Source organism: Macrobrachium nipponense, chromosome 6, assembly GCF_015104395.2.
Source record: "Macrobrachium nipponense isolate FS-2020 chromosome 6, ASM1510439v2, whole genome shotgun sequence".
Taxonomy (NCBI): Eukaryota; Metazoa; Arthropoda; class Malacostraca; order Decapoda; family Palaemonidae; genus Macrobrachium; species Macrobrachium nipponense.
The window spans coordinates 87681688-87694187 of NC_061108.1; the positions used below are offsets into that span (position 1 = coordinate 87681688).

General features: G+C 35.4%; 1 protein-coding gene across 1 annotated transcript in view; it reads left to right on the top strand.

Moving 5' to 3' along the window:
- Nucleotides 1-12500, top strand: part of LOC135216857 (uncharacterized) — a 468230-nt gene that overhangs the window by 287520 nt on the left and 168210 nt on the right. Inside the window, 1 exon segment of the mRNA XM_064252369.1 lies at nt 11237-11443. Within this exon segment, the coding sequence (XP_064108439.1) occupies nt 11237-11443 (207 nt within the window).

The window sequence follows — 12500 nt, forward strand, 5'->3', positions numbered from 1 at the left end:
CTGCTATGAAAGACGGTGACTCCGTAGAAAAACAACTCAGCGGAGCTGCCACATTTTTCTATTAAGCGCATTTGGCTCAACAAACACTTCATACATTCCCACCTTAGCTTATATAGAAACTCCAGGATTTAATGAGAGGTATAGGAAATAAAGGCTTTTAATATCCAGGTAGGCATGAAATAACTTCGTGTAGGGTGTTTGATGTGCAATCAATAAGCATTGTGAGAAGTTTTATGCACTTAAGTTCCAAGATATAGGTGGTGCAGAATAAACATGAGTTTATTATTCACTGGAGCCGTCAGCGTTTGGGGGAAATGGTTTGTTGACTATACTTTAGTGTTTTTGTCATACTTCCTATGCTACATGCTTATGTTATTAATTGATAGATCATTCATCAAAGTTCACTGAAGCTGTTTTGGACTTTTTTAAATAGGTGTTTATGTTATGGACAGCCTCAGGTGCTTTGATCCCCACTGGTATCCTTTTCCAATTAATAGCATACCATGTATTTTTTTATATGTATTAAATTACTGAATTTAATTACCAAAGGAAATTACAAAGATAAAACCATTTGTATTTGCTCCGTGCAAACTGCTCAACAACAGAATCACCCATTACTCGTTTTTCCAAAAGTATAAGTTTACAAACAAGAAGAGATACTTTAGACATTTCCAATTGACCAGCTTCGTCTTCCTAGAACTGTTATCATCTAAGAGTTTTCTCTAGACCTTCACGGAAGAACACCCATATTTTTCACATCTTTTCTGAACGATCAGTCGTAACTACCTAATGCATATGAAATTCTACTCATACTTCAGAAGTTCAAGCAAAATGCAGTGCATTACTACCCTAATACTATTCTTCTTTTATTTAGATACATTTTTATCTATTTATCTAATTATTTTCTTTTCTTTTCTTGATAAGTGGCATCTATCTCTTCTGTCTGTATCTCCCTGTGATTCCTCTTAGTTCTTCCTGATGAACAACATATCCTTTGGAAGCTTGAATTTCAAGTCAATGGCCCCTGTGGGCTTGTTCCATATGCTTGAGTTTCATATACTGAATAATAATAATAATAATAATAATAATAATAATAATAATAATAATAATAATAATAATAATAATAATAATAATAATAAGAAGAAGAAGAAGAAGAAGAAGAAGAAGAAGAAGAAGAAGAAGAAGAAGAAGAAGAAGAATAAAAATGATAATGATAACAATGGAGAAACAAATCCACAGGTATGTAAATGTACATATATTTCAATTTAAAAACAGCAAGGATAGCTTTCGGGGGTCTGTTCGGTTCCCCTTACCAATCTGACACTCAGATTGATAAGGGGAACCGAACAGATTCCCGAAAGCTATCTTTGCTGTTTTTAAATTGAAATATATGTACATTTACATACCTGTGAATTTGTTTCTCCATTTGAAGACTCGTGCTACTATGAGATTTTTCTTATTTGATAATAATAATAATAATACAAATTTAGTGAATTCTGACCGAGAGCGCAACCATTTTATAGGACACAAAATTAAAGTTAAAACATCATCGTAATGTAAGAACCTCTAGTATTTGCACTTAGAAATCACAACTGGGTTATTAAGTTTTATATGCTGCGGTACCAGCAACTAACTCCAACCCCTCTCTGTAGAACACTTTAAAAATTTGAAATATCCAGACATCGCCTTATCTCACCTCAAATTCCCCAAGTTAGGATAGAACGTCAGGTATCTCTTTCTACTGCTCTCCTTGTTCCTAAAATGTTAGAATTATCTTGTGCTTCCATAGTCTCCCTCTAACACATTTAAGAAAGCAGCTTACCAACAGGGACTTTCCCTTGAGCAAAAGAGTTAGAAGAATATTCTTTTATATTTTTTAAGTACCTTCTGTCCCTGTCTAAAGAAATGTATCATAGTGTGAAACTCTTTGCCCTTGCCTTCATATATCGTTTAACAACACTGGTATTATGCCATACTGTCTCTCTCTCTCTCTCTCTCTCTCTCTCTCTCTCTTCTCTCTCTCTCTCTCTCTGTGTGTCTGTCTGTCTGTCTCTCTCTCTGAGACACACCTTATAATAAGCCTTTGATCTGACTACATTCCCTTTAACCTTTCTTCTCATTTTCTACTTCGTCTTTACCGCTCAGTTCCTTTGGAGTTCCTTTTTGTATTTTTTGTTCGAAAAATTTTGTTTCCTTCATTTACTCAGTGATCAGCAATAATTTTCGTAATGATTTCTTAATACTCCTAATTTCATCGCCTTCTCTGGATTTGGTGCAGTTTTGGAGCGTAGAATTGATCTTTTTCTGTTTGTTGAAGATAAACATTTATTATGTCGCTTATATGTTATTCAGTTAAATATTTCCATCATTTCAATAATATCTTTTACATTTCCTTTTCTCTCTCCCTATATCTGAGACTTTCGCGTGGTAGTGCTATCTTTACGTTATTGGTTCTTCCTTTGAAAATAGAACTACAAATTTCACCGACTGCTCTTTCAATTTTCCTTTCGTAATGCGAATTTTTCTTCAGCTTCTGTGTTTTTCTCATAAATCCTTTCCATTGTTCTAAAAGCGTTTCCTCGCCCCCTCTCTCGCGCTTTTCGCAGCAAAGTTTGCAGTTCTGTTGTTTTTCAGTTTTTTATACTAAACTGTCTTTTTTTAATGTAATTCTCGCGTCTGCAGTAATGAAAGTAGGCAGACAATACCTCTCAGTTACCTTGTTTTTTTTTTTTTTTTAATGGGGCAAAAAGGCCCCTTAAATTTCCGTCATTTTATTTTGTCTATTGTGTCACCAGCTTACCGTAATGACTGTTGCCAGACAGGCCAACAGACATGCATAAAGAGAGAGAGAGAGAGAGAGAGAGAGAGAGAGAGAGAGAGAGTTACAATCCTTTTATATGAATTGCATGAACATTTCGTCACCCAAATGATATTCTTAGAGCGTTTAATTCAGTACTACCATACGCGGTTAAAAGAAACGCGAACAGGAGAACAAAACTGAAAAAAACCCAGAAAAGTAAGAAAAGTCTGATGAATATATAAAAAGACAAATAGATAAACAAGTAAAAACACTAATACTGAAAGTACTCTCATTTTTGTTCGTCTTTGTCTGTCCTCTGCTTCCAAGCAAACATCTTATATGTACAGTACGGGAAAACTTATCTCACCTCCCAACACTCGAAGAAAAATTTACGACCTCGGAAATGGGGACGGATTGCCTGCAGATGCACATCTTAAGTTTCCTCGAGTTCACGAAAAGGAGTCTTGTTCAGGGGCGCAACTGACACAAATAAATTCGAATTTCACTGTTAAGACCTTCTTTCTTTCCGCCCAGTTAAGATCTTCAATTGGATTTATGCTATTTGTTTCCCTCGTTGGTTTTTTCGACGTTAATATTTATTTATTTACTTTTTAAAGAACCTATCCCCCTGAAGAATGTACAATTGATCATAAAATATTAATGTTCTTCGTTCATTTCAATCGGGAAACTTATTTTCTTTTGTCAGTTTATTTAGTCCTTTACATCATTCAAATCATAATCTCTTTTGGGTCTCCAGTGACTACAATTCTAATGTTTTAGTAAATAAATATTTATCTAATAAACATACTACACTTGCATGTTGAAGAGGTTAATTATCAATTATTCATTGTATCTGAGGTTAGTTATCAATTCTTCATTATATCTAAAGTCAATTAAAGAATGGAAAGCTTTGTGTGTTTTGAAGGGAAGCCAAAGCTGATAGTAAAAAAACCTGATTGTAAGGTGGCTACTTCAGTAACAATAAAGATGGAACAGTATTGGCTTTATAATGTACAGTTTTTTTATTAATAATGTTAAAATAAACATAAGTTTTATAGGATGCAAATTGGTATGTGTTCGTCTCCGAAGGAAAATTATGATTCATCAGTGTAATTTAAAAATTAAAAGCCGTTAGTATCGTCACAGATCAGTATTGTCTAAAGGTAGTGTACTACTACGATAATTTACTGACAAGTATTAACTTAATGAAGGGAAAAATTAACTTGAGCAAGTATGATATCCCTTTACCTACATTGCTGATGAAACTATCTAATCACCAATGTTATCTACCTCTAACAGTCTCTTTTGACTTCATGATCCCACACCTCCGGTAGATTTTTTATCACATGTGATTCAATTTGTGGATAAAAGGCCATCTGGATACAGTTCCGAAATCGTTTATAACAAAATTTTTCCGCAGATAATAACCATAATTAAAGTATCTTCCTCCTTCATTTCCTCACTAATTTGGATTTATAAAAGCCTGCACTGCCCCCTCAAAAAAAAAATGTAAAGAGAACTTGCACACAAACATATAGGTACAAATTCATCACTAAATGTCGCTTAATATAGCGTGGCCTTTGGCTCTGTACGAAATAAAGTAGCTTTACAGTCCCCCGTGAATACTTTTTTTTATTTCAGTGTTTCTTTTTTTACTTTTTTACTGTGTTTTGTCCGTAAGGGGGAGCAGAGAAAAAGTACAAAGAAAAATCGAGGAAAAGAGCGGGTGTTAAACGAGAGAAATGGGTTGAGGCAGATGGGGAACTTACCCCTTTCAAAGAGGTCCGGAAGAATAGAACAGGAAGTATCCTGATTCAGTTCCGGTTCTGTTTCGGGAACGATACTGAGATCTGATCCCGGCCGGGCCCTTACCCATTACAACATTCCCTCCCTCTATCCATCTGTATCCCCACCCCCACCCCCAATCCCTCCCCCGGAATAGGAATGGCCCCACCCAGAAACCCCTCCAGCTCTTTGACACAAAATAGGGACTTCCTTCGACGGGAAAAAAGAAAGCCTTTGTTTCTTGGTCTTTGGTCTTTGTTGAAACGAAATAAAAAAAATTACAGGGAATAAAAGAACCGTTGAACGAACTAGAAGAAAAAATCCAGCCTGTTTGCTTCCTGGGTATACAGGCTGTTAGTAATCTTATTTTTCTGTTTGATTCTGTTTGGAGTTTTGGTGAATGCATTGTCCAAAAAATCCTGTTTTAGTATATTTTCCTTTTCCAAGTAAAATAGTTAATTTCACTTGAATGATTTTATTCCCCAAAAGACCCCCTAGATGTCCTCAGTTAGTGGCGCTGACAATGCAACGTTGTTCCGTAAACGTGAATAAAAACAATATTTCTTTCAAATGCAAATACCATGTCGGGGCTCATTATGATCATATTGTCCCTTGTTAAAGAAAACATGGAACTGTAATGCCTTGCATTTATATGCAAAACCACTGTTCTTTTATTTTCCCTTCTTTACAAGTGGAGAAAGAGAAAGCAAATGAAAAATCCAGGTAAAAGCTATATCTTAATTCATATTTCTCTGTATAGGTATTGCCAGGATCAAGAAACTTTGGGTATAGCAGTAATTTTTCGTTCGAATTAATATATCTGAATGTATGAATGTCTTGAATTTTTGCTAGGTTAATAATTTTGTAAAGGGCTAACAGCAGAAGGAAATTTAATATAAGACTTTAGTAGTTATCAACTGGCTTATTCTCCACACTTGATGAAAGGAATAACAAACTGATGGACTTCATCATTTATTATTCACCTAGTTTGGAAAAGCACGTTACAGGGAAGAGTCATGAATATAACAAATATTATTCTTTATATATATATATATATATATATATATATATATTATATATATATTATATTATTCACATATATATATATATATATATATATATATATATATATATATATATATATATATATATATACTACTTACGTGTGTGTGTGTGTGTGACAATCAGCCGACAGTCATGCGTGGAACAAAAGTATATTGAAAGACCTGGGTTCGATCTCGATGCGAGTTAGAAATTTATACACATACACAAGTGTGTATATATATATATATATATATATATATATATATAATATATATATATATATATATATATAGATGTTATATGTATATATATAAGGATGGAAATAAGTATTTCTAAGACAATGGATGAATAGTAAATGAACAGAGCAATATCTGAGGAAGCAATACTCTACAAAAATAATGGTGTACTACGTTGTGCTGTTGTTATCGGATAGACTGTCCAGAAATACGCAACTTAAAACCAAAAGCAATAAAAAAGTTTGCCTTTTTAAGAATAATGTTTGTTTTAATCTGTTCAAGTTGCAACATTAAGACACAATAAGTGACAAACAAAATGAAACGAAAAAATTTGTAGATTGCATGAATATAAAAAATGATTTACAAATTATGTAATGTAAAATCGTATTTTTTAGATGTCGATTTAAAGGTTATTTATATAATGAGCCCAGATCGCGTTCTCAATATTTTTATACAGATCCTATAGTGACTTTTGGAAAATAGTACTTTTATAGACTTAACTAAGTTACCTCCATATTTTTCTGATAATATTTACCCACGGCAATGTTGGCTCGTAAGGATAGAATGAGTTTATATTACCGTATATTTTATACGGTTCATCTCCTTAGGCATCCCCAGAAATCTAGTACATAAAAAAATGTAAGAAAATGATTTATATGTGCATCTTATATTATTGATTGGAATAATTGATTTTAACATATTTTGTGTTTTTATAACTATCACCATTACGATAATGCAATGAAACGATTATTATCTAGAAACCGAATTTGTGCTACACTAATATCTAGCTAGTATATATTAAAACAAAATCGATGTTATTTACTCTCATAATTTTGTGGTTTTTGTTATTTTCTATTATTTATGTGATCTCTAGTTAGATGCTTGCATTTTTATTGCTTTCATTTCCATACTTAAGAACGTAATTATAGACTTTTAGAGGATTCAAGCAAAGCAAGCAAAGTCAGCTCATCCCTCCAAATTCTTTCATCGCATGACCGTATTAGCTAGAAATCTGTGTTGTGCATACATGTAATCCTTTAAAAATCATGAAAGATGATGCGAGTAATCCATTAATTGGTCGTTGCTTAGATGAATCATATTTTTGGACTTTAAAATGTTGTATATTTTAAGGGCAATCAGGTAATTAGTATTCCATCACTAAGCATTTAATTAATCGTCTGAAAAGCATAATGTATCATTGCGCTTATGTATTTTCGTCTGGTGAGTGGTTGTGTGCGTGATTTGTAATCCATCACTTCAGATACATGCCAAGCTAGCTAATACTTCTTAACCCTCATTACCAAGTTGATGATTAATTTTGTTCATTGAAATACTCGCGCAGCCTGAGAGAATATGACAATTTAGCAGATTGGCGAGGTAAAAAGACCCAGATTTATCTGGTAAAAGTAAATTATGAACATATATATAAAACATGCTTTATCAGAAAACCATATAGAATTCTATTTTATAATGGAGATTCACTGCAGTCTTCTTCTTCCCAGCTTTTTCCCATTTTTATATGGGGTCGCCGTTTCGGATGAGCCGTTTCCATCTATTTCTATCTTGCACTTCTGCCTCATCAATTCCCTTCTCATGTAAATCTCCTCTCACACAGTCCTTCCATCTCTTTCTTGGTCTCCCTCTCTTTCTTCTTCCTTGCACCTCCACTCCCATAGTATGTCTCCCAGCGTTGTCCTCATCTCTCCTCAACAGGTGTCCATACCATCTCAGCCTCCCCTCCTGCACTTTCTTTGATACTTCCACCACCTTAGTTGACCCCCTTATGTAGTCATTTCTGATCCTATCCACTCTTGTTACCCCAGACATCCACCTAAGCATTCTCATTTCTGCCACATCCATCTTCTTCTGCTCTGCTTTTCTCATGCTTGCTGTTTCCGTACCATACAGCATTGCTGTTCTTACCACAGTCTTGTGAAATTTTCCTTTTAACCTAAGCGGCACTCTTTTGTCACAAAGAACTCCCGAGGCCGCTCTCCAGTTGTTCCAGCCTGCCTGTACCCGATGTTTTACTTCTTCTTCCATACTTCCTCCAGCGTTAACAAAAGATCCCAAATACTTAAACTTATCAACTCTCCTTATTTGCTCTCCACCAAGCTGAATACTTTCTCTATCATCCCCCTCAGTGGTGGTACACATATATTCTGTCTTGGATCTACTTATTCTCATTCCTCTGTCCTCCAGTACTTGTCTCCATCTTTCCAATTTCACTTCCAGATCTTCCCTGCTCTCTGCACACAGAACAATATCATCCGCATACAATATGTTCCATGGTACTGTCTCCCTTACTTCCTCTATTATAACATCCATCACTATGTTAAAGATAAATGGGCTCAGAGCCGACCCCTGGTGTAATCCTACTCTCACCTCAAAACCTTCTGTCTCCCCAACACTGCTCCTCACTCTGGTAAATACATTCCGGTACATCTCTTGTATCAATCGCACATACTTCTCTGGCACCATCTTCTCCCTCAGGCTCCTCCATACCTCTTGTCTCGGGACTCTGTCATAAGCCTTTTCAAGGTCAATGAATACCATATGTAGGTCCCTTTGTCTTTCCCCGAATTTCTCCATTATTTGCCTCAGACAAAATATACCATCTGTTGTTCCCCTTCCCTTCATAAATCCCATCTGCTCTTTACCTATTTGTACTTCTTCTCTCAGTCTAGCATCTATCATCCTTTCCAGTATCTTCAAAGTGTGGGACATCAATTTAATGCCCCTATAATTACCACACTCTTGGACATCGCCTTTCCCTTTAAAAATTGGGATCAATATACTCCCACGCCACTCATTTGGTATCTTTTCCTGTTCAAGGATCTTTATCATAAGATCGTACAGTATATCCACTCCTTCATCTCCTAATGCTTTCCATGCCTCCACCGGGATCATGTCTGGTCCGGTTGCCTTCCCACCATTCTTCATCTTCTTCAGTGCATTTAGTACCTCTTGCCTAGAAAACCTCATTACCATGCCAATGTTCACTTGCCCATCCTCTCTTATTAGTCTATTATTTTCTTCATTTAACAACTGTTCGAAATATTCTTTCCATCTCTTCACAATGTCTTCCTCCTTTCTAAGCACTACACCCTCTTGATTCTTTATTTGTTTGATGTGTGTGGAGATTCACTGCAGTAGTATTAACAAATTTTATACTTCTTTATATTGAATAGATAATAATAATAATAATAATAATAATAATAATAATAATAATAATAATAATAATAATAATAATAATAATAATAATAATCTCTGAAGCCATGTGCTACAAATAGATTGACAATGCCTTGAATTACTTTTAAATAACACAAAAAAACTATCTGGCTAAAGCTTTTGCCATCTTGTCTGTTACCTAGTGCTTCATTGCGACGGGATGAGCAGCTGAAATCTATAAAATTTAATAGATATAAGGTCATTGAACTCAGCAAATTGGAGAGGGGCCACGTAATTCAGCCCACGCAATGAAATGGGAAGGAAACACTCAAATATAACTCCTTGATTCAAGAGCCCTTCCCATTGCCAAGAGAGGCTTTTGTTAATAATGAATGCAATGCCGATACTCAATATTTTCAGTGGAAATGAAAATACGCATCATCTCTCTCTCTCCCTCTCTCTTTATACACGCATTATATATCAACAGTGGATCATATATATATATATATATATATATATATATGAATAGTATACTATATATATATATATATATATATATATATAATACACATACACACACATATATACATGTATATAACTGAAACACGAAAATATTGAACCTGATGAATATATAATTAAAAACAAAGCCACGAAGGAAAGAAACCGATGGAGACCGCAAGGCCTTTCGAGTTCTTGTTCTTTACTTAGCTAGTTAAAGGACAAGAAGTCGAAACGCCTTGCAGAACTCTATCATCTCTTTCCCTCCGTGTTTGTTTGATAATGTGTTCGTTTTTGCGTCACTGAGTAAGTCCTAGGCAATTTGGTCTCAGAAAGTATCATATTGGCTTTCTGAAGCAGAATATCTTACTATAATGGGCGTTATGTCTGTCCGTCCTTCTATCATTCAATCACGGCCAAACGGCTGGTCCGCTGGGCATAAAACTTGGCAGGGTTATAGTAAGGTTCCCTAAGATGGTTTATAATGGGGCTTCAAGCAAATAAGGCACCAAAGGCGCCGGAGGGGGCGGGGCGCCTTCCCCAAAATGGGGCTGGTTCAGCCCATAGACTTAATAACGTCACGAATGTATCATACCTAAGTTTCGGTACACGTAGTAAATGATATCACTTTCGATTTTCGGTATGGTACTAAATGACTTACTATCGAATACTGTGGTGGTAAGACATCAGTGGCGCCAAAAGGGGGTCGGGATTGGGCAGGGTGTGACAGAGGGAGAGAAAGGGAGAGAGGGAGAGTAGAGGGGATGTTAAAGAGAAGAAAGATGGTAAGAAACAGAGAAGGCTGGAGAGAGAGAGAGAGAGAGAGAGAGAGAGAGAGAATTTATCGGTTGCCATTCAGAGTTACCCTGGCAGGTCAGTACAGTAATTTCTGGATAAAAGGGACAGTTAGCACAAGGTGGTGCAGGGAAGCTTCTTTGAGTTCTTCAGAATTTTTCCCCTGGCAACGCCGGGTTGGTCAGCTAATAGATAAAATGCTAATTCCCCACTAAATCCACCAAAACTGAATTTGTTTACCTCAGTGTCCGAAAATGAAAGTTATTACGCTTATCAAATATCCTGACGAGTGAAACGGAGAGAGAGAGAGAGAGAGAGAGAGAGAGAGAGAGAGAGAGAGAGAGAGAGAGAGAGAATAGTGATTTAAGAATATATACATTTACATGGATGAGTAGAACTCGCATATTTGACGCTGATTTGGGCACCATTCGAATTGTATATGGAAATTTTAACCCAAGATCAAACACTTATAGGTAAAATAGAAAGTAAATGTGTGGATATATAAGGAATTGAATACCAATATTACTTGCGTTAAAGGAAATTGGAGGTTACATATTTTCGCTAATGCGATTAGCCTTAATTAACCCAAGACTGTCGTTTTCATTAAATACACAAACCTAACAGTAACAATAAACGAAGCCAATAATATTCCTGGATACAGAATTCAGCTGCGATCCGAACCAAAATATATTTTTCCTTATCATAGTATTCGTTAATTACTTTTCTAGATATCAGATCGATGGAAAGTCAGATTGACAGAAAAAAAAACAAATGAAATATGACATCCTTTACAAAACTAAGTAGACGTTACTTTATTTTTAGAATATATTGATTTCGACTCTGTCCCAGCTTGGATACATTGTTTAAAAATAACATTCCCTGACATGATATCATTTTTCTCTTTCAGAACCGCCGCCTGACCTCATCTGGAGTGGAAGCGGGGTCACCCCGGGCTCAGGGTCACAGGTCGAACACGACGGCACAACAGCCAGAACGTTGCTCAATGTAGTGGCGTCGAGGAAAACGGCTGGCTCGACCATTTCATGCTCGACTAAGAATTCTTCGGTGTCATCGGGCATCATGAATACAGTCGACGTTACGCTCAAAGTAAACTGTAAGTAAGGTTTTATATTTCACTTTCATTTTTAGTTTTCTGTAAAAGGAAACTATCGCACCGGCTTTGTCTGTCTATCCGCCATTAGATAAAAAAGCTACTGAGGCTAGAGTGCTGCAAATTCGTAAATTAATCACCCACCCTCCAATCATCAAACATACCAAATTGCAGTCCTCGAGCCTCAGTAACTTCTATTTTATTTATGGTTAAAGTTAGCAATAATCGTGCTTCTAGTACCGTTGAAGGATAGGCTACCACTGGGGCGTGGTTCAAGTTCCATGGCCCACGGCTCATACAGCATTATAGGAGAAGACCACCGAAAGATAGATCTGTTTTCGGTTGCCTTGATTATACGCTGTACAGAAAACTCGATTTTCCTCGGCCCATTTTTATACATGTTTCTTTTCCCACTGAGCCTATCTTTCTTAAAGAAGTTTTTGCGTTCGTTCGCCACTGAGTGTGTGTTTGTGTGTGTGTGTATTTGTGTACTTTGCGTGTACCTTTGCCCGCGTAAGTCCATTTGTGTAGCTTTTGCATCCACAAAATGTTAACATTTTCGTACGGTGTTCAAGGCAATTATCCTTTTAGATACTTTCCGTTGCTTTGACTTTATGTTAGTTCATATGTGCCTTTACCGGCAGCGCCTTCGAATCCTCAGGCGTCAGTATTTCTCCATTTTGTTCTTCATTTAGATCTTAGGCGTATATATATATATATATATATATATATATATATATATATATATATATATATATATATATATATGTATATGATATATCTATATATATATATATATATATATATATCTATATAATATATATATATATATATATATATCTTTATATAAATATATATATATATATATATATATAATATATATATATATATATATTTATATATATTATATATATATATACTATTCCATTCATCCCTATACAACTATTCAGTAGACTGTACGACTCAAGTAAATGTAGTGAGTGACACAAACAAGATTGTCTCTAGTAAATAATAAGGTCTAATGCTCTATCATTCTCTCTGGGTGCAGCAAATAAATCTC